The sequence below is a fragment of the Diadema setosum genome, chromosome 1, assembly GCF_964275005.1.
Source record: "Diadema setosum chromosome 1, eeDiaSeto1, whole genome shotgun sequence".
In the NCBI taxonomy this organism is placed as follows: Eukaryota; Metazoa; Echinodermata; class Echinoidea; order Diadematoida; family Diadematidae; genus Diadema; species Diadema setosum.
The window spans coordinates 634092-657814 of record NC_092685.1 but is presented as its reverse complement, the minus strand read 5'-3'; the positions used below and the strand labels follow the sequence as shown (position 1 = coordinate 657814).

Below are 23723 nucleotides of genomic sequence, written 5' to 3'. Positions count from 1 at the left end.
ATAATAATGATAATGATAATGATAATAATAATAATAATAATAATAATAATAATAATAATAATAATAATAATAATAATAATAATAACAACAACAACAATAATAATAATAATAATAATAATAATAATAATAATAATGATAATAATAATAACAATAATAATAATAATGATAATAAATATAATAATAATAGTAATATTAATAATAATAATTTGCATTTATATAGCACATAGTAACCTAGAAGATTCTCTATGTGCTTTACATTCATTTTCCTTTCTTTAGTTCTGTCTTATACATAAGAAAAAGCTATATTTTTAAGGAGATATCGATGACATTAGAAGTATCATGAGAAGTGAATGCTGATTCCCCAAGCTTCTACTGCCCTATTGTGTGTTTATACATTTTTGAAAACTCACAAGGTACACAGGTCTGTGTCTTTCTACAGCTTCTTTGCCAAAGCACTTCTATCAAAGCTTTCTCACTATCACAACTTGACACTTAATTTAGAAGGATGGACTGTGTATTACCAATGTAGGCCATCCCATTCACTCATACATTCCATTCATCCATGTCTGGTCAATTATGAAGAAAGTACAACAGTTTTTCTAAAGTCATTTACACATCCATTTGTCCACTCAGTTACACAATAATGTGCTTACCGATAGATTCAGCAGCTAATTAATTCTTACCCTCTCACAAACAGACAGTGTTTTTTCATCAATTTTGAAAATTCATTTTCAGCTCGAGTTTGGTAATACCTTTTTCAAAGCACTCAATCTACATTTTGCTGCATTTTCAATCAAGACAGTAATGTATTACTTTATGAACTTTGATCTCAGTTAGTTAGAAGCCATGGTAAGACAACACTTACTGTGTAACTGGATGAGATAGAAGTACATTTGGTCTCGGTCACAGGCATAGAGATCCCTGGTCATCGATGTCAGCTGCTCGAGGGATTCCACCATGTTGGCTCCGATGCAGCGTTCAGCATACCATTGCAGCCGACGGTTCTTAGCAATCATGCCTGGGGTCTGGGAGAGGAAGTTATATAATCTTGTGAAATCATGACTTGCCCAAGCCTCACTAGAGTATCACATAATATATTCTATACCATCACAGGCAGGATGCAGCATAGCATTGCTCCTTTACTCCCGACTCTTGTACAGCTTGCACATTAATATGTAAATGAACTTCCACTATCATGACTTCAAATTACACCCACTTGAGTGAATTTTGTGACATGTTTTAAAACTATGACGGTTCCAAATTTGGCTTTGACCCTTAACCTTCACAAGCTTAATCATGCCCTGGCAGACAGGCAGACTTTATGTCATCACATATCTTCATGTGACAAAGACACACAAAGAACTGCTAATATATTCTGAAAAGCTATCCTGCTGGCTACATACACCTTTGCAGGCATGCATCATTCAATGAAATTGCAGTCATAAGCAGAACTAAACAAATGGACATTTTTTTTTTTTTTTTTAATTCATGTTCCATATTCCACATTTCATACAAGTTTTATATTCCATTTGATTTGAAGCAGAAATGTTTTACACACAATGGTCAGTTTGAACCAATAATGCACAAATGTATAAGGACATATAATTGGCGTGTAATATGAGGAACCCACTAAAAAGCAAAGCTTGTAGAATGTGGGCTCCAAAAATATAACATAGGTTTTAGTACAGTATATCAATGTCAGAAGTGACGTAACATGCAAAATTCAAAATATCGAGAATATTACAATGTTTACGGGATGTACAAGGTATAGTATATAATGTTTATGATTAACTTATGGTATAAATGCTAAGAAAAGTAGCAAGTTGATCAAACTAATGAAGTCATCCGAGCGAGGCATCATTTGAGTATATGCAAAAAAAAAAAAAAAAAAAAAAAATTCAAGTGATTACGGCAAAATAATTAAACATAGGATTTTAGAAAATTGGCTTTGAGATTTTTCTTAAAGGAGCTTAAAGAACTTGAGTGCAACCGAACCGAATCTAACTCATTCCAGAAAGAAGGGCCGGTAGATGTAATTGTCTTAAGGGCTAAAACTGTACGAACAGGAGAAAAATGATAGGATTCACTGTGTCTTGTAGGGTAAGTATGAATATCACTGTTTTTCACAAATATTGAGGAAAATATACTAGGAAGGTCACCAGTATTCAACTTATACATGAAAATTCCAACATGATATAAATACAAATCAGAAATTTTTAACAATTTACTTGAAACAAACAATTCATCAGTGTGATCAAAAAATTGTGCTCGATTTATAACCCGCAAGGCCTTTTTCTGAACCAGAAATAACGTAATAACGAAATAATAATTCATTCATAGTTGAGTATATCTGTATGGATAATGAACTATTCCAGTAAAGCACTGAGAGTCTGCCCAGGTTGGTTTGTTCATAGTGATAGCCTGAGGCTGCTAGGATAGGACCACAGCTAGGATAGGACCACAGCTCACTCACCTCAATCAGCTTCATGGCCTCCTTGTACTTAGCTGTAGTACAGAAGGCAAAGATGAGATCATACAGCATGTTGATGTCTCCATGCTGCTGACTGGCAAAGTCCATGGCTGCCAACAGATGAAACCAATCACATCATTGACTAAACATCTCTCATTATTTCTTGATTTCTTCCTTTCACACCACTTGCTTACAAGTCATCTTCACTAGAGTTAGACGGTAACTATAAAGATTTTGGCAAAAGTCAAACTGTCGGCAATGTACAATATGTAACATCTTAGCATATTACTCTATGTCTCAAAACATGTATTGGGAGGTGTTGTTCTTTATGGTGCAATTTGTGATTTTATATTATATTACATATCGTCGGTTGAGAATGATAAGGGCGTTAAGTTGCCACTAAACCCATAGTGTTCACGACCACTTAACGCCCTTCTCATTCTCAACAGACGATATAAACTATGCTGAGAAGGAGATGCATTACATAAGGGGATTTCAGATAATTTTGTACATCACAATACCTCTTTTTACGTGTTTACTCCAAAACAATTGACAATGTCAGTACAATGATTTCGAAAGGTAATACAACATTTCAGGAGGCTTCATTTGATGCAGCTGAGTACCTTTGATGCACAATGGCAAGAATGATGCTGTCACGACGTAGAATTATGCTATCACAAGGTCAAATGATGCTATTACAAGGATGATAACATCATTCACAAGGCAGAATGATGTTATCACAAATTAGAATGATACTATCACAAAGTAGAATGATATATAACAAGGCAGAATGATACTATCACATGGTAAAATGATGCTATCAAAAGGAAAGATAGTGCTGTCAAAAGGCAGAATAATGCTAACAGGAGGACTCACCTGCTTGAAGCTGATCAGTTTCTCCAGACTCTACCAGTTTGACAAGAAGATCTTGAAAGTGAGGCATGATATTATACTTGGCCTGACAGTCTCGGATGCATGTCAAGGCTCCCGTCATGTCGTTCCTTTACACCAATACAGAGTGGTCATATGACAACAGTAAGACAGAAATTGAGTGATCAGGATCATAGAATTTTATGTTAACAGTGATCTGTAAAACTACAGTAAGTGAGATTACTTAAATCTCACTTAAATCAAGTGAGATTACTTAAATGTTTAAACTTGAGAGTGTAAATATAAGCTATTATTTACCATTATTATTTACCATTTGCCATTATCATTTACCATTTGCAGATGAAATAAAAGCTCACTTTAGCGCTTCAAAATAGTTCTGAATGCGAGTTAGGGATAGAAACAACCAATGTAATAATGTTAATCCGTATAATCAATGTTAAGTATTGTTAGATATACAAAATGTGAACAATAATTATAATACACTTGTTTTTAGACTAAAACATCTACAGTTACAGTTTATTGAGAAAAATAGTGATATCTCCTTATATCTTAGCTTTATTGCGAAATATTTATGTGGTAGAATGTTTTGTGATACAACTGACCTACACATATGCATCAAAAGTGATGACTCAAACAATTTTTAAACCACTGCTCCCAATGGTAAACAGTACCTTTAAGAGTCAACTTTGACTTCCACGCATTCCCTTTTTTGAAATATAGAGAGAAGGGAATAGAGACTGAAGGCTGCAAGTTAATCTCCCTAACTTTGTCTTTCCAGTACTCTTTAGAGCAAGACATCATACAACTTATCTATGAACTCTCAAGGAATGTATCTGTTTGTAAAAACAACATCACTCATTTTCAACAAGTCCAGTAATTCAAGTCACATCACATAAACGACTCTCTCCTTCACCTAAAATCCTAAGATTGATCTCTTGGTGACAAACAGTGATTATACATGTACACGTAACATCTTGAAGGATACCAGACATACTGTCCTTCACTAAAAACCAGTACTACTGACCTGTTGATAAAAGCCATGACCACAGGTCCTAAGAGGTTGTTGTTTGGCTTCACTATCCCCACTTCCACTAGGGTCTCAAAGAGACGCTCTACCTCCTCAGACAGGCCAGCTTGTGCTAGGTCATTCAGCATGTGGAAGACTTGTTTCTCCATGCGGTCAGTCTCTACAGCCAGCTCTTTAATCTCCTGCACCATGTCCAGGGCATCTGAGGGTCAGACCATGAAGTGCAGTGATACATTTATATAATATTGACTGGCCTCGAGGGAGATACCAGAAAATATTGCCCAAACTGAAAGAATATTGCCCGAGTCGAAGACGAGGGCAATATTCTTTCAGTGCGGGCAATATTTATCTGGTATCTCCCTCAAGGCCAGTCAATATCATAATTATTACCTATCCCCTAGGTAAATTAAGAAAATATGTGAATACAGCTATACACTATGATATCAAGCCACATTTGACTACCTGTAGATCATCACCAACACGTCGAATAATTGAAAAAAATTGTTCATCAATGTATATCATTCAACTCCAACTTCAAAGATACATATGTAGTTGTAACAGGCGAACTTCAAACATCTGAACGCTTTTACACTTTATTTTTGCTTCTGTTTCAATTTGGAGAGTTGTAATAACTGATGGTCACTGTGCAGTTAGTCATTGTTTGACGCGTCGTGCTGCTGGAACTAGTGGAAGTGGTCGACCTTGTGTGAGTTGATTTATCGGCGTTCTTCTGCGGTGTGTGTAATCGACACGCAGCGACGTCCTTGAATGTTTTCTCTTCGTGGTCGATCGGAATGTTTACATGAGGTGGGAAGAGAAGGAGTGGAATCTCTCTTCCCACCTCCCTGTTTTACAGTGCACTCCCGTTATAACGAACACGCGGTTATAACAAAATTCTGGTTATAACGAAGTAAAAATTTGGGCTGCAATGTCATCCACTCTATGTATTTCTATCGTTTATTTGTTCGGTTATAACAAAATTCCGATATGACGAAAGAATAACTGCCGGTCCCGAGGATTTCGTTATAACGGGAGCCCACTGTATATGTAAAACCCCGGATGCTCGTAATATGCTCTAATATCGCCCGCTCAACTCCCGACCCTGCAAAATAACAACTGTAATTGCCTCGCAAAACTACCTCGTATAGGTAATAATGTGAAATATCAACCGATAACTTACACTTCACTTTGTGACATCTTGAAGATGACCATCTTCCCAAAAATAATGCAGTGTATTCCTATTACTTCCTAGTATCAGACATTATCATTCACATATGAATGCTAAATGAAATCAGTCATGAAAGTGCTATGTGAACCTGGAAAATATTTCAGTGACGTTTGTATTTTAGAATATAGAAAATAGATGCAGCTGTCAGAGTCTCCATGAGGTCTTACTGTTTTCTTGAATGACTTCATTAACTCATCTGTAAGAATCTCATCATATCAGTACCAAGGCCAATATGGCAACTTTTTCTTGTCATTCTTGTTGAACAAATTGTCTTTCACTAGAAATCTGACACTCACCTGGCAACCTGTTCTCCTTGGCCAGTGATGTGATCAGATAACGATACTTGGCCACATCGAGCTTAAAATTGGGGTCAAACTTGCTCCTGCACACAAAAATGGCCAAGGATAAAGAGCTCCAGAATAAAGTTGATTACTGCCAAATATCTGCCTTCAGTATAACTTAAGCTGTGGACTTAATTGATATGGAGCTGTAGTGTATAAATGGTTTTCATGATGTGGTGAATCAAAATAATAATAATAATAAATAACACTTGTATAGTGCTTAATACTGACATTTCTTAGCGCATTAATACGGAAAGAACATTACATCAAAATGTGGAGCTGTATTTATTGACCTCTCATCTGCCTACGACACAGTCTGGCATCGAGGACTTACCCTCAAGCTCCATCAAGCACTACAAGACAGACAGATGGTCCAAGCCATCACAAACATCATTACAGACCGCTGCTTCAAAGTAATCATTGACGGCGCATCCAGCAGAACTAGGACCCTCAAGAACGGCGTCCCCCAAGGCTCGGTTCTTGCACCGGCACTCTTCAACCTGTACACAGCAGATATCCCCCACATCAGCAGCTCTAAATATGCCTACGCTGATGACCTGGCTATTCTCTCCACATCAAACTCCTTTGAAGAAGCTGAACACTCTCACCCAAGATATGCAGACTCTGCAGACCTACTACCACCAATGGCGGCTAAAACTTAATGCACAAAAGACCATCTCTTCTGTGTTCCACCTAAACAACAAGGAAGCAGACCGCCAACTCCATGTCAAACTTCAAGGAACCAATCTTCCATTCTGTGCTACTCCAACTGACCTCGGAGTGAAACTCGACCGCTCACTCACCTTCCGTCACCATGCACTGAATGTAGCTGGGAAAGCATCTGCCAGAGTGTGCCTTCTACGCAGACTATGCGGCCATGACTGGGGAGCTGATTTTACCACCCTCTGCTCCACCGCCCTCGCCCTTGTCACGCTCCAGCGGAATACTGTGTCTCTGCCTGGGGGCGTAGCTGCCATACCAAGAGAGTGGACACCCAACTCAACTCTGCTCTCCGCACCATCACAGGCTGCCTGAAACCAACTCTTACCCACCAGCTCCCTGTGCTAGCAGGCATCCCACCCCATCACCTCAGAAGAGAAGCCGCTACAAGACAGGCAGCACTGAAGGCTGCCACGGAAGAACACCATCCCCTCCACACCAAGATGCACGCTGCCCTCCCTAGACAGCGTCTCAAAAGCAGGAAGCCTTTTATCAGGACTGCACAAGCCCTGTCCTCAGAGAACAGGAACCTCAGTCGGAAGGCCTGGCTCAAAAACAAATGGAAGGAGCAACAGCCTGCAGGCAGACTCACTAACATGCTGCCACTTACATCTAATCCCTCTGGCTGCGACCTCCCACGAAAGGACTGGTGTCGCCTTAATCGACTCCGCACTGGAGTCGGGCGCTTCCAAGCATGCCTGCACCAGTGGAAACTCTCAGAGACAGACAGATGCGACTGCGGGGAAATACAGACAGCAGATCACCTGGTAGAGGACTGCACCATCCATCGCCTGGCGGGAGGATGGACTGCCCTCCGTAGCCTCACCCCTGCTGCCAGGTCCTGGCTGAGGGACGCAGTCTTCACTGCATAAGACTCAAGATGACAGATCAGACAGACAGACCACAAGCAAGAAGAAGAACATCAAAATACAACAACATTAAATGAAAATACAAAACTCAACAATTCTTAACCCCAAAGAGCCATGGGGGGGGGGTGCTAAATACCCCTTCAGCATTTTTTGCAATAATTTCTTTTTTTTTTTCACTGCAAGAAGATCTCATACTGAAAAATAATGACTCTATTCTTTCACATCTCACACACATTTAAAAGAGCCCATTCCCAAAAATCAGTAGTGGGATAAATGCACACATTCTTGACCACTATCACTAAAAATAGTAAAAAATAATTTTTGTGTGTACAATGAAAGAAGGTGTTGTCAGAAATTTTTTTTCTTTCTTTTTCTGCTTGTCTTTACATGACATTCCTTGAAAACAAAACACATTAAAAACAACACGAAAACATTGAAACATACAATCAATTACGAATAAAGAAATACACAAGAATTTGGAAAACAAAAAAGTAACAGGAAAATTATCCTCCAAATAGTCTAAAAACGTCAGTGGACAAATAATTTCACATTTTCATATTGTTAGTGATGGACTACAACAAATTATTCTACAAATAAAAAAAATAAATAAAACAGTGAGAAAGAAACAAAGAAGAGCATTAAGAAATTAGTAACATAGTAATATAAAAAAACTAGAAAAAATGAGAATTCCTTGAAAAATGCATAATCAACTAGGCAAAATAAGAATTATCATAGATATCATATACTTGACTGTGCATTGCTATGAAATACATGATGAGACAGCAATATGGCAATTTGGTCACAATTGGTTGATAAATAGCCTATATAGGGTTAAGACTTATTATCCTGAAATCTATTTCTTCTTTAAAAATGTGACATTATGTTTGTGTTTATTTAGTTTCATCTTGGGAGAGTAGACACAGAGAGAGAGAGAGGGGGGGGGGGGGAATGACAAGCATAGTAGAACTTAAAAACAGCATTTACTTCTTCACACACACACACACAAAAAAGGACAAAACGAAAAATATATTGCAGTGTAGGTAATATCATCATTGCAAGAGAAAATTCACTTACAATTCTTCCTTGATCTTGAGAGCTTGGCTGAAGTTTTCCTTGTTGCAATACATGTTAATGAGACAGGCATACATGGCACCTGTTGGTTCATAGCCAGCCTCATCAAACTGCCTCCTCAGCTCAATGGCTCTTTCTTCATTCTGAATGAAAAAAAAAATAAATAAATAAATAAAAAAATTGGCATCCTGATGAGATGCTTTTGTTATGGTGGCAGCTGCTCATAAAACTTTGTTTTTCTTGCTGTCTCCACATTCTGTTACATTTGTATTGTTAATTTGAATTTATTTATATACCTTGTCTGAATGTTTTTTTTTTTATCTGTTTGAATGAAATAAATGCGAATTGAATTGAATAGATTACTAGTGACTTTCTCCTTTTTACTCAGGTGAATAACAAATCCTGAAGTTTACAAAATACAAGCAGTAAATGCAGGTGAGAGTTTGCATAAGATGACATACACAGAGTCAGAAGTATTGTTGTAGACTTACTGCATAACTCTTGATGAATGATTATATAGGCAATGTTAAGATCTTTATCATACATGTAGGCAAAGCAACAGCTGCTTAAAAACTCATGTCTCAGGCTACACCATGTCAGGCAAATTTAGTGAGAATTGAAAGACATGATCCCATGCATACCAAATCACTTAAATCCACAGTACTTAATCATTTCTTTTACAAAAGAAAGCTTCACAATAGAGCTTTACAATCATAACCTGTGACATCATATGTTACACACTGACCGATTTCTCATTCACACAAAGTCGTATGACCAACTGCAAAAAATCATCAGTACTCCCACTTAAATTTATTATCATAGGATATAGACACTTTTCAGTCATGTTATTCACACATATACAAAATATGAATGGTGAACTCAATGCAATGGTTGATTAGGTCACAACTTTGGCTAGTACATACATGGAGTATCCAAGAAACTAACACTCTGCTAACATCTACACAAAGGTATGTCCACTCGAAGTAAGCATTCTATTTATTTTTAATGAGATTATCATAATTCTTTACATACAAATTCACAGAAATACTACAAACCTAGTGCAGAAGTTTAAATCTCATAAAGGATACTTCATTCAAAAGTCCAGCTTAAGGAGACATTTATTTTGAGTCTATAGTCCTTGTCTAAAACTCCTGGCTCTTTGTAATTCCCTTTCATTATAGCTCAGCAGAGATATAGCAGTTCATGTAAATCAATGCTGCACATTCGCACTGGTCCGACGGTCCCTGACCAGTAAAAATTACACTGTTGGACCACTAACTTTGTCAGGAATGGACCAGTCAAAAATAAAATTAAAAAACTGGGTATCTATGGGTCCAACAGACAGGTCGGACCAGTAGAAAAAATGGGTTAGTGTGCAGCCCTGTGTAAACCTTGTAATATTTTCAGTAATCTAAACCATAAGACCTGCTGTAAACGGAAAGGATCATGAGATTAAAGAATTCCTTACATTGTTATTGGCATGGGCCAGGATGAGTCTCCTAAGAATACCTCTCAGGTTACCTCCTTTCTCCTTTAACTCCACCAAATGGTTCTCCAGCTCCTCGACTGTCACATCCTGGTGGAAAATAACATCATCAAACTTTGTACATCCATAATTCACGCCAAAAACAGCTAATCAACAAAAACAGTAATTACCTCAGCAACCAAAAGTCCTTTGGAAACACACAATGGGACACATCATTCTATGTCATTGTAGTTCTCTTATGGAAATACATGTTAAGCTTTCACATACAGGCAAATGCAGGTATCAGTGACTAGCATGATTGATATAAAATCTTTATAACCATCAGATCGACTAGGACCCAGAAACTGTACGCAAAATGGAAAAAAAAAATACAGCTAAAGAAAGACCTCAACATCATTTTACTTATTTACTGAAATTCAGTTTTTGATGATGGGACTGTACAGATACACAAAGAACACAACCCTATTGTGTGTAAACTCTCACAATTCAATGCAATCTGTTTCAATGACCAGAAATAGGTTTCAAAAGTAATTCTCATCCATATCAAAGGGGAAGGCTAGTAACTGAACAGTGGGAATCAGTGGGAATGCTGGAGGATGATTGTTCCAATCCTTGTGGGATTCATTTAAGAGTACATTATATATCTATTGTTGTGTGAAAATTATTTGCTTCAGAGTGGTCTCATATTCAAGTAATGTGCAGTTTAATGTTTCCAGGTTAGCGTGCCTGGTCAGTGATGGGGCATTAATCTGCCTATGTTACGCCAGTTTTGAAGAAATCTACACTTGACAACAATGACCTAGCCAGCTATCGCCCAGTGTCAAATCTACCATTCCTTGCCAAAGTGATGGAGAAAATTGTAGCTAGTCGCCTGACAGCTTATCTGCAAGGTAATGATCTCTATGAACGCCTTCAATCGGCATACAGGAAGAATCACAGCGTTGAGACAGCACTTTTGAAGGTCTCTGATGACATCCTTACATCAATCGATAACAGGAAGGCAGTTGCCTTTGTTCTACTTGACTTGACAGCTGCCTTTGACACTGTTGACCATACTGTCCTTCTGGAGAGACTGAGGAAAGATTTTAGAATCGATGCAACTGCTCTCCAGTGGCTCAGGTCCTACCTCAGCAACAGAAGACAAGCTGTAGTCATCAATGGGAAGCTGTCCCCTGAGACCTCCCTTCGCTATGGAGTACCACAGGGCTCAGTCCTTGGTCCATTGCTCTTCACACTCGACTCTACATTACCCCTCTTGGCTCTATCGTAGAGCAACATGGCCTTGGTGCACATTTCTATGCCGACGACACCCAGCTTTACCTCACTTTTGATCCCAAAGTTGGAGGTGCTGAAGAATGTGCAACTGCTGCTGCTGGGGCCGCCATTGAGGAGATTCGCAGTTGGATGAACATCAACTTTCTGAAGCTCAATGACAAGAAAACAGAGTATCTGCTGCTCTCATCTCCACATATGAGGAGTAGTATCACTGGTGCTCCAGTTCTAGTTGGTGATGAAGCTATATCTCCAAACAACAAGGCTAGAAACCTTGGTGTAGTCTTTGACAGAGCAATGAGTATGGAGAAGCACATATCACATGTCTGTCAGTCAGCATACTACCAACTCCGCCGGATTGCTGAGATTAGGCACTGTCTTACACGAGGTGCTGCAGAAAGTATCATCCATGCCCTGATATCATCTAGACTGGATTTCTGCAACTGTCTCTATGCTGGCCTACCACTAACATCAATCAAACGCCTCCAGGCTGTACAGAATGCGGATGCGCGCCTTCTTACCGGCACCAAGAAGTCTGACCATATCTCTCCAATACTTCGTGAGCTTCACTGGCTGCCAGTGCAACGCAGAGTACAGTATAAGATCTTACTGCTTACTTATAAGGCTCTCCACAACTTGTCTCCTGGCTACGTGTCTGAGCTTATCAGTGTATGTCAGCGACGACCAGGGCTACGCTGTACTGGACTGACACTCCATGTTCCCAATACTCGCCTAAAGATGTATGGGGATAGAGCCTTCTCTTCTGTTGCACCACGTCTGTGGAACTCGCTACCAGTTCAGCTTCGGAATTGCAGCAGCCTCAATACATTCAAGTCTGCACTGCAGACTCATCTTTTCCGGCAACTTTGTGGATGATGTGTGACACTTTTTGGGAGCTGGGCGCCTTTGAATGTTTCTAACAGATAAATGGCGCCATACAAATGCTGTTTCATCATCATCATCATCATCACATTACTTGAATATGAGACCGTTCTGAAGCAAATAATTTTCACACAACAGTAGATATATAATGTCCTCTTAAATGAATCCCACAAGGATTGGAACAATCATTCCTCAGTATTCCCACTGATTCCCACTGATCAGTTACTAGCCATCCCCTTTAAGAATTTTCAATTGCTACAGTAGTGGTAAGGATTGCAATTCGTACCTCAGAAGAGAGAATATCAAAGTTGGCGATGCGGTTGCTATTGATTTCATCTGGATTGATGAGCTTCATAGCCACTCGCTTCAGCATGGGAAGTTTGAGACGGTCTAACTGGTTACGCATGCCTCTGTAACGCATTCCGTTTATCATCAGTCCCTAAAGAGTAATATACAGAGAATATATCTCAATCATTTCTACAAGCCATTTTTTATTTACTAACAAAGGGGACAGGGAAATGATTAGAAGCAGTGTCAACATGTCTCTGGCTAAATTATTATTTTTTTCTCTATTAACAAAAAGACATAACACATGAGGGCTTTCAAAGTTCCAAGTATTCCAAAACATGTCAGATTTATGAACATGATACATTCATTTGCTAATCTCATATTGTGAGCTTTAAAATGTTAATCTCAAGAAGTGAATAAACTCAACGACAAGAAGTATATAACAAGATAAAGACAAAGCCATACATAGATAATAAGAACAATGAAAACAAGTTTACGTGCCAATGAACAAGCAAATAGAGAGTGTAGCTGCTAATACGTATTTGTTTTCTAATACTGTTGATCATGACTCCCCGTGATCTTACATCACATACCTTCCATGACCTGGGGTTAGCAACAGGTGATTTGAGATTTTCACTCACCTCCTTTGAAAGTTTGTCAAACAGGAGCTGGAGGTGGGGCTTTAGACTCTGGGCCTTGTTTTCAGGAACATGCAACAAGATCTCATACAGGAAATTTCCCAAGTAGTCTGTGAAGTACAAGTGTAAAAGTTATCCACTGATCTATGTCACTAGTGTTTCTTGTAAAATTTAGCCAACGTACTTATTAAAAGTAACAGCAACTGCACACAACTTTTATATGGAAATAAGAATGCATGAAAATATTGTGAGCAGTCTACGATAGGACTGATAAGATCAACCAAAATCACACTTAAAAGAAAGTTAATGTTTTCATCAAAGTGAGCCTGTTGGAACTCACCCTTGCTGTTGAGAAAAAAAAAAAAGACTGGGCAGGAAAAGTAGAGACGGGGATTTAAAAAAAAAAAAAAAACACATAAAAAACTAGAAATGTCGCTATGGCGACTGGTATGCCTCCGCCACAATGCATGGTTCTCCTAATAGGTCTATAGTATAGTGTCTTGACAATGTAGGATGACAGTTTCACATAATTGGCAAAAAATTGAAAAAACAGGTTTGTCACAAATGTGTTGAATGTTCACTTTCCTTGAACTAGGTTTCCTATATTTTCTTAGAGTGCAGGTATGTGTATTTGGGGATTTGAGGATGTTTACTTGACTTTTGTCCCTTTTATAAGTTTATGCATTGAGTAATTTTCAAGGTACGAAGAAAAAGTGTCATTTCAGTATTAAACAGTAAATTATTTGCATTTTAGCCTGGCCTTTGACCCTGTGACCCTTAAATTTCCAAGAGAATCACTGTAAGTTAGAACATGCATTAATACTTCCTATGTACTAAGTTTCATGATAATACCTTGAGTCACTTTCGAGATAATGGAGGAAGAAGTTAAATTTAGCTCTTCCACTTGAGCTGTGACCTTTTGACCTTTTGGCAAGAAACTTCTCGGAGAATCTCTTTTGGGTAATACATGTAAACATCAAGTTTGAAGAAAAATCCTGCTGGCATTGCAAAAATATGAGGAAAATAGTGAAATTTTGAGGAGTTGACCTTGACCTTCGACCCCTGCCCCCCCCCCCAAATTCCCTACATAATCACTGCCAATCAGTTCATGCATACCAAGTTCAATGAAGATACCATGAACCATTGGAAAGATATGGAGAAAAAAAAAAAATGAAATTTTAAGATTTTCAGGTGACCTTTGAACTTTGACCTCATGACCCAAAACTCTCTCTGGGGAATCTTTATGTGGTAGTACACATATACACTAAGTTTCAAGAAAATACCTTCAGGCATTGCATAGATAAGGGGGAAATAGTGAAATTTTGAGCATTTGACCTTGACTTTTTGACCTTTGACCTTGAGCATTTGACCTTGACTTTTTGACCTTTGACCTTGAGCATTGGCACCCAAAAGTTGATAGGCAACAACATAAATACATGCCAAGTCTCATTAGGATACCTCAAATAGTTTTTTAGTGATGCTGTCCACAAAATTGATTACTGACGGACAGAAGGACGGACAGATGGGACAGACAACGCAAAAAAATAATGCCTCAGGCGACACTTCGTGGCGGAGGCATAAAAATACAAAAGTACAAACACGATACAAAAACCATGCAATCCAATACAGTCGTGATATACCTCTGAGGACACACTGGTGCATGACTATGTTATCATAGTAACTATGCTAAAACACAGTCTGTGATACAGATCGTGAGATGACCTACCCTCCTTGGTAATGGTACTATCCTCCACAAATTCCAGTCTCTCCATCATGTGTTTACATATATGAACCATAGGCTTCACTTGAGGATTCCTAGAAGAGATGACAAAAAAACATTCAAATAGCTAAGTTCCAATCACCCTTCAAAGTACACCTATTTTTATCTCCTTATTCATATGTACACATAGCTTGCTCTGAGATTATAGAGGGTACCATGGATCAATGTCATTTAGAGACTATATTTAAGCCTTTCCTGTGGTTACCCTGCTAGAATGAAGTACACACAGATATAGTCATATAAACATAATACTTGTTGGTCAAAGAGCTGTTATAAACATGGATGACACACTGATTGTACTTTAAATGGACTAAAGAGGGCTCACCTGCTGAAGCTTGAGATGAGACTGGCTCGGATAAGGGGAATATCAATCAAGTCCTTGTAATCCTCAACTGAAGAAGTAAAAGTAATTCAAAGTTGGCAGAAAACAAAAACAGCAACAAGCACCACACTTTCTTTTATCGTGTCAAAGCAACCAATTAAAGCTGGATATTATGTATCATCTTTAAATATTGTTACATTTTATATTGAGATATATGAAAATTAATTGAAATTGAAATTGATATTAAAGCTAAATACAGACAAAAACACAGTCATGTAATACATTGTAGTACTGTAAAACATGATATATTCGCGGCATGAATTTTTCGCGAATTGGAGCCGACAGCCTTTTTCGTGGCATGAAATTTTCGCGAAGTGCCACTGGCGTTCAATGCATATAATGTAAACATGGACTTTCGCGTGCATTTTAATTTCGCGAATCTTGGCGCTCGAGAAATTCGCGAAATTAAAGTGCACGCGAAAATTCCTTGTTTTACAGTATACAGTCAATCTTGCCTAAGTCGGCCTTGCACAAGTTGAAAACTCGGCCAAGTCAAAGCTCCAGAAAAGTCCCAATTTTCTCTTTACTTATTTTGTCAAAAGAATCTTTCACAAGTCGAAATTTACATGTTGAATTTTGGCTATGTCGAAGATACAATTTTATGTCCACATTTGTGTGAATACATATTATTTCCATCAAACAAGTCAAAGTTGCTTTTTTTTTTTCCATGGGCGCAGCAGGGTTTTGAACCCCCCCCCCCCACAATTTCATAACCAGGTACGGAAGTGACGCGATCTGTAATATATCAACTTGTATACGCATGATATGTATACATGTACTTTACACCTCATCCAGGCCCCAGCAGGTCCAATACAAATCTGCAGTGAATAATGTGAGCACATGGTTTCTACCAACACATCAATGCCGTCACGAACTCTAGTTTGGTTTGCTGGTGGTCAAATGCATGGGTTGGGCTTTTTAATCATTGTCTATCATATCAGGGGATTGTATGTGACGAGAACAACATCAAGACATGCGTTGTGAATCCCTAAGCCGGGACACGTGAAGTGATAGCCCACATAATACAGGTGCGTGTTTAGTGCCAATATTCAGTGATTCAGGTGTTGAAGCCACGTGATATGAACGTAAGATCTTGACTCTGTAGATGTGAGTTTCCATGTATAAAACCAATTCACAAACCAGTATAAGATTTGTGTTCGCTCATATGACTTATTTGTGTCTTCTGCACTTTTTGATGATTGTACATGCATTATTGATGATGAATAATGTTATTGATGATGACCAGGATTTATCAAAAGTGCAGAATGGAAATAAATACATGTAATTTGCCCACAATCTTACTCTTATCATGATGGTTGTGATAATCTGCCACTTACTGAGGGTGACAACACTGTCTAGTCGGTCATACTTGACTTCACTGCGGCAGATTGCAGTCAAGAGACTCTTGTCCACTGTCACTCCAAGTTCCTAAACAGTAAATGTGATGGTCACAATCATTCTCAATAAATAATTCCTCAACACAACTATTCATCAAAGAGCAAAATGACTTCTGATCAATATTATTAAGAAGACAGGACCTGCATTGATTCTCATGTTGCAAGGTTCATCTAACAAATTTCTTCAGGCAATGCTAAAAGAAGAGGTAGAAAAGAGTCTTAATGTTGTCCACTGTCACATATCTATCTCACTGATGTCCAGTGATTTTTAAGTACTGACGTTAAAAAAAGGGGGGGGGGGGGAAGAGATACCCTTCAATGAACAGATATTCAATGAAATTCCTATACTGCCTTGTCAGATAAATTTCACATAAATCTAGAATTGTGAATAAAATCCAGAAAATCATCCTCCTGCATTAGCAAATATCACTGAATTTTGATGACATAAGATTACAATTTCTCTTCCTATCTTCAATAAGTGAGCTAAATGTGTTGTACTTACAGCCAAAGCTGATTTGATGGCTTCCAAGGAATCTCCCAAGACAGGCAAGATGTACCTGGTGTATGTTTCAGACGACGGATCCACATTCAGTTCATTCATTGATTTCAGAGTCTGCAGGATACCTAGTGGATGGTAAGATAGACAGCTCTTCTAGTGACTGCTGTCTTTACAGTCTCCTTACACAAAGTGTCTTATTGTTAACTAGAAATGTCGCTATGGCGACTGGTATGCCTCCGCCATAATGCGTGATTCTCCTAATAGGTTTATAGTACATGTGTGATTACATTTTCACAAAATTGGCAAAATATTAAAATGACATGTTTGTCACAAATGTATTGAATGTTCACCTTCCTTGACCTATGTTTAATTGGATGAATAGGAGAGCATGTATTTGGGGATTTAAGAACTTTAACTTGACTTTGACCCTTTAATGAATTTATGCATTGAGTAATTTTCAAGGTATGGAGAAAAAGTGCAATTTCTGTATTGAGCAATAAATTGTTATCATTTTCATCAGGCCTTTGACCCTAAGATTTATAAGAGAATCACTGTCAGGCAGAACATATATAAATATGTACTAAGTTTCAAGATAACTTGAGCCACTTCCGAGAAAAGGAGAAAGAAGTAAGTTCAGCACTTTCACTTGATCTTTGACCTTTTGACCTTAGACCTTCTTGGCAAAAAAAAAAAAAAAAAAAAAAAAATCCCAGAGAATCTCTATTGGGTTATACATGCATACACCAAGTTAAAGAAAATAATCCTACTGGCATTGCATAAATATAAGGGAAATAGTAAAATTTTGAAGTATTGCCCTTGACCTTTGACCCTGACCTTTGACCCCCAAGAACACCAAATTCCCTAGATAACCACTGCTAGTCAGTAAATGCATACATACTATGTTCCATGAAGATACCTCAAACAATTTCCAAGATACGGAGAAAAAAGTGAAATTTTAACATTTTTACTTGACCTTTTGACCTTTGACCTTTGATCTCATGACCCCAAACTTTCACCAGAGAATCTTGATTGGGTAATACATGAATACACTAAGTTTCAAGAAAACATCTTCAGGCATTGCATAGATATGGGGGAAATAATGAAATTTTAAGCATTTGACCTTTTGACCTTTTGACCTTGAGCATGTGCACCCAAAAGTTGATAGGCACAACTTCACCCCCTAATACACAAACATGCCAAGTTTCATTAGGATACTTCAAAAGGTTTTTTAGTTACGCTGTCCACAAAATTCATTAAGGACGGACGGAAGGACGGACAGACGGACAACCCAAAAACATAATGCCTCCGGCACCACTTCGTGGCGGAGGCATAAAAACACATTTTAAATCAGAGATCTGAAGATAGGTTTCAAGCTCAGATTAACATGCTAGCCAGCCAGCCAGTAAGTACAAAACTTCAGTAGCACAGACAAAAACAACAACAAACCCAACAACAACAACATGCATCAACACAGTGCAATTATACATTGTTGATGTTAAGACCATAATATACAATGTAAAGAAAGGAACTACTTTTCCTTTTTCTTTTTTTTTTAAGAACGGTAGTGTTGCAACTCAATGAAAAAATAAGGTCTCTTCATTGCAACTGATTGACAAATTGCCCTATATCGACGTAAAGTCTCTTTATGCCATTCACACTATACCTAACTGTGTGTTGTTGTTTTTTCAATCAAGTCAGATGGATCAATCACTTTTATTCAAGACTTGAAGCTGGTGTTGAAGGTATTAACTGGGTCAAGTCAAATACTTTGAAGTTGAATGTTGCCAACTCTGAGGTATTCTATTGGAGTTTGACCGAGATTAATGTTTCCTGTAGACTAGCCATTGTGAGTCGTTAAGGCTGCATTGGTTTGCAGTCTACCACCATGTAGATATCGTTCCAGGATGACTATGGACCTGGAAAGGACTTACTCATTTGATTTTTTGACCAGTATGTTATGACCTCCATCAAAATAAATATGTTAGTGGTGACTAGCCTATGTATACCCTCTGCAGAAGAATGCCTCTCACTTCATAAGGTAGAATCTACTCAACAAGAGTGATGCCTGATTGCCTGAAGTAGCCTAGTAAGCTACTCGAAACCAGCATCGGTCATGAATTTTCACAGTCTGAATATATCACACAGCAAGGAAGAAAAGAATAACTCAATGAGAGTGAAAGGAATGTGAGTGATTTACCATCTCTGTCTCCTGAAGCCTGATGCCTTGCCAAGAGAGGCCAGAAGTAGTGAGATCTCACTGGAATGCCCTGTAATCATCAAACATCATGCTTTAAGCATTCTTTAGTATGAGTTTGAGCAATCATTTAACACCTTAGAAATCAATAACAAAACACAATGTAAAAGACAATTTTGTTGCAAAATTTATGACTCATAAAATGATTACAAAGAAATCACAGAATGTCATCTTTTGACAAAAATAGGTGGCTACATCTATACTTCAAAAAGCATTCCAAAATCAATCATTTTGAGAGTGCACAAAGCACAAATAGACCCTATGATCTGTAAAATATAGAAGAATTACTTACCTCTTCAACCATTTTCTTCATGATCTCAAATGCATAATCTGTAAAAAGATTATTAGTGACACAGAAATTATCAGAGCAAGGAACTTCAAATTGCAGCTTTCAACAAAGACTCAGAAAGTCCACTTTCTAAAAAATTCACCCTTTCTGCATGATATTTAAATATCTAAATATGCTCATTTTCTTTAATCTTGACAACAGTACCCCTAAAAAAAAATCATTTAAAGAATGCATGTCAGCAATAAAATTGAATATTAGATATCTGTTTTTTAATCATAGCAATGATTACCCCTTCTACAAAAATGGGTCATCTGCTAACATATGAACTACAAATTGAAAAGTTAGGGCAACACTGATTCCTATATACACCCTCATACACTTTGTGTATGTGGGGGTATAATCATATGGTGATACAACGCATTTGCTGCTGCGACAATTGCTCCAGTCTTATTTTCTCCAGAACTTAGGATTAGGGTTGTTATAGGGATTATGTCTAGTTTGATGTGAGGATTAGGATTAGGGTTATGTTTGTAGGTAAATTTATGTTTAGCTTACTATGCCAGATATCACATGGGAGCAATTGTCGCTGGAGCAAATGTCATGGAACCGAATTATAACTATATTTTGCATTTGATTAAATCAATTGTCCATCCAGATGATCTACAACCAAGTAAGGTATTTTTAATACAATTTGACTAGAGATGACATGAATGTAATCTACAATGTTTTACCCAGACTCACCTCCAGTCTTGTTGGCTCTGCGCAGAGTGGAGTGAAGAGCAACAATGTAAGGAGTGGAGTGCAGACCAGACGACTTCATCTCATCCAGGTAACGGAAGAGCTCTTCATGAGGCTATGAAGATATGTGACATTGAGATGACAAGATTTTCAAGGGCAGCAAGGAGTATTAACCTATCTTTGAAATACAGTAAACAACTATGAAGTGTACTCCAGTTATAACAAACATGGTTATAACAAAATTCCAGTTACAATGAAATAAAAATTCAGGCTGCAATATTATCGGCTCTATGTATTTTTACTGTTTATTTGTTAAGTTATAGCAAAATTTTGATATAACGAAAGAAAACTGCCTGTCCTGAGGACTTCGTTATAGTGGAGTCCACTGTATGTACAAAAACACAGTATCACTGAAAAGTATCAATATGCACACATGTAAGAGTATTTCGTGTCTACAGGTATGTGCAAAGGATTGATAGTATGTGGTAAACTCAAGTTTGTGATGACAGTACCCACCAGCATCATTTCTACAGCGTGGTCAATGAAGAAGCTCCCCTGATTGAGAGGCTCAGAAGCTACCTCTGGTCGGATGTTTTCAAAGAGTTTCACAATCTCAAAGGCTGCAGCAACCTCACCCTTTGTCATCAGGCTTAGGGCCAAGTTTATGGCATCTGGACCATAGAGAGTTGACAAGTCACAACATTTTGCTTTCAAATGATTTACTACAAAGAAAAATAGTGTAATGAAATATATATAAGCTTAATCAGCCTTTCCTTCAGGTTTGAATTATTCTTTTTTTAGGAGGAAAAAATGGGACAAATACACTCCATGCAAAATGAACTACAATCCCAGTCCTCATGGATTACAACATACTTTTGCTATATAACCTTAAAAAAATATAAAAATACATTTACGTCTTGAAACTTAGAAATTGGGGGAGCTCTAGATTTTCGTAACGGGGACGTTCAGAGGGAAAAAAAAACCTGTTTTGAGCATGCACAAAATCGCGTATCAATGTCAATCTATTCATAGCTCGCGTCGTCTGAGTTTTCACTACGCGTTCTGTGCAATTTTTAAGTCCGCTCAATTCACGACATAGAGAGCTATTTCATGCACTGATCATATGGGGGCGCCATTTTATTTTTTATAGGTTGCGTCTCAGCGTAATCTAAAGCTACTTTTCAGCACGATGCAGGGAAAAGGAGAACATCCAGGTCAAGCGTCGTCTCAAATGTCCACGCCACAAATCTTAAGCTCCGTATTCCACAAAGTCTCATCCCTCCCCCCCCCCCAAAAAAAAAAAATGAATGTTCACATGACAAAATATGACAATAAAAGGGGTAGCAGAGTATCTGTATATTTTCATTTTCATTGATAGCACAGGAAGTACATAATGATGTCAAGGAATATAGGCTTTATGAGTAGCATTTGATATGCTTCATTATTAATGATAGTTGGAATCTCAAATAGAAAATACTGCAATCTTGAGGATAAACTTGAGGCAGCTTTCATCAACAATAGTTTCAACTGCACCTTCACCTACAGAAAAAAAACAACAACCCAGAATACCAAGTTCTAGGAACAAAAGACATCAATGATTTAGTCATGTGAAGGTGCATGTTTGTATTTAAAGGGAAGGTAAACCCAAAGAGCAATGTGGATTGAGTGAAAGCAGCAACATTAGTAGAACACATCAGTAAAAGTTTGAGAAAAATCGGACAATCGGTGCAAAAGTTATGAATTTTTAAAGTTTTGGTGTTGGAACCGCTGGATGAGGAGACTACTAGAGGATATGACGTATGAGTGGACAACAATACAAAGAAAATATAAAGGATATTCAACAAAAATTCACTTTTCTAGAATTATGAAAGAGCAGTGGCCCAACCGCTTTCAGAAAGCAGGGGGAATAATTGCTACCCTTAACATATGTCAATATCAAGTTGATGGAATTTGTAATTTTCATGAAAAATGGATTTTTGTAGTATTTTCTTTATATTTTCTTGATATTGTAGTCCACTCATACGTCATAACCTCTAGTAGTCTCCTCATCCAGCGGTTCCAACACCAAAACTTTAAAAATTCATAACTTTTGCATCGATTGTCCGATTTTCTTCAAACTTTCACTGATGTGTTTTACTAATGTTGCTGCTTTCACTCAATCCACATTGTTCTTGGGGTTTATCTTCCCTTTAAAGATTTAATCAGCTAGGTAAAATGGATTAATGACAAAGGACACAAACGTTCAATGTATACACAAACATGGTTGTAAATGATACATGTAGAATATTGACTGGTTTCACTGGGATGACTAATCATACTGGGCTCACTTGCTAGGTTAAATAAGCACTGACTACCCAGTCTAAGCATCTAACATGTTAAATAGTATGCAACATTTTCATGTAGTCAAGAAAGACTAGAAAGGACTTTGACCCTGTTTACAGTGCGGGGCTGGGCTAAGCCGCGGCTGAGCCGCGGCCGAGCCCAGCCTCAATTGCGGGACCGAGCCCCGCAATTTTGTCTGTTTACACTGCCGGGCTCGGCCGCGCTTTTAATTCAAACCTTTCAATATTTTGTCGTAGTGGCGCTCTGCTTGTAAACAAACGCAATTTGGTATAGTCTGGTTTTCAGACCCTTTGCCAACTGGATTCCATGGTGACAAAGTCACCGTTCAGGCAAAGGCCTTTGCCGAAGGAAAAATCCTTTGCAGGACAAAACCACCTTAAACTATACTAGTTTTCGACGTTGAGGGGGTTAATATCCTGAATAACGAAATAGTACGGGCAGAGGGTTTGGAAGCCAGAATAAAATTGGCCGCGCATTTGGCCCAGTTTGCGTTTACACTGAGAAAAGGCCGGGCTTGGCTGCGGCTCGGCCGCAGCCGAGACCACCCCCAGAGTGTGGCCAAATGCGAGGCCAATTTTGGCCCCGCATTTGGCCTTTTGCGCGTTTACACTGAAATGAAGGCGGGCTCGGCCGCGGCTCGGCTGCGGCCGAGCCTCGCACTGTAAACGGGGTCATAGGGTCATACTCTCTTCTCAATCAGATAAAGATAATCTCTAGAGACACACTCAGGCTGCTGAATAAGGCACATCACATGGCATGTGGCAGATTTCAGTCACAGAATGTATAAATGAATGAGGGCTGCATTCCTCTGTTCCATGGAATGTATGAATTAATGTTAATAAATATCCTCCAAATATC

At 38.2% G+C, this 23723-nt stretch overlaps 1 protein-coding gene across 1 annotated transcript in view; it reads right to left on the bottom strand.

The window, feature by feature from the left end:
* LOC140232989 (leucine-rich PPR motif-containing protein, mitochondrial-like) overlaps window positions 1-23723 on the bottom strand; it is a 56604-nt gene that overhangs the window by 11673 nt on the left and 21208 nt on the right. Inside the window, exons 10-26 of the mRNA XM_072313098.1 lie at window positions 21039-21193; window positions 20526-20637; window positions 19788-19825; window positions 19439-19508; window positions 17245-17366; window positions 16683-16773; window positions 15289-15355; window positions 14910-14998; window positions 13187-13293; window positions 12544-12696; window positions 10086-10193; window positions 8621-8760; window positions 5913-5998; window positions 4386-4590; window positions 3347-3471; window positions 2474-2580; window positions 866-1025 (exon numbers count right to left, since the gene is read on the bottom strand). Coding sequence (XP_072169199.1) covers window positions 866-1025; window positions 2474-2580; window positions 3347-3471; window positions 4386-4590; window positions 5913-5998; window positions 8621-8760; window positions 10086-10193; window positions 12544-12696; window positions 13187-13293; window positions 14910-14998; window positions 15289-15355; window positions 16683-16773; window positions 17245-17366; window positions 19439-19508; window positions 19788-19825; window positions 20526-20637; window positions 21039-21193 — 1935 coding nt within the window. The remainder of the gene's footprint in view (window positions 1-865; window positions 1026-2473; window positions 2581-3346; window positions 3472-4385; window positions 4591-5912; window positions 5999-8620; window positions 8761-10085; window positions 10194-12543; window positions 12697-13186; window positions 13294-14909; window positions 14999-15288; window positions 15356-16682; window positions 16774-17244; window positions 17367-19438; window positions 19509-19787; window positions 19826-20525; window positions 20638-21038; window positions 21194-23723) is intronic.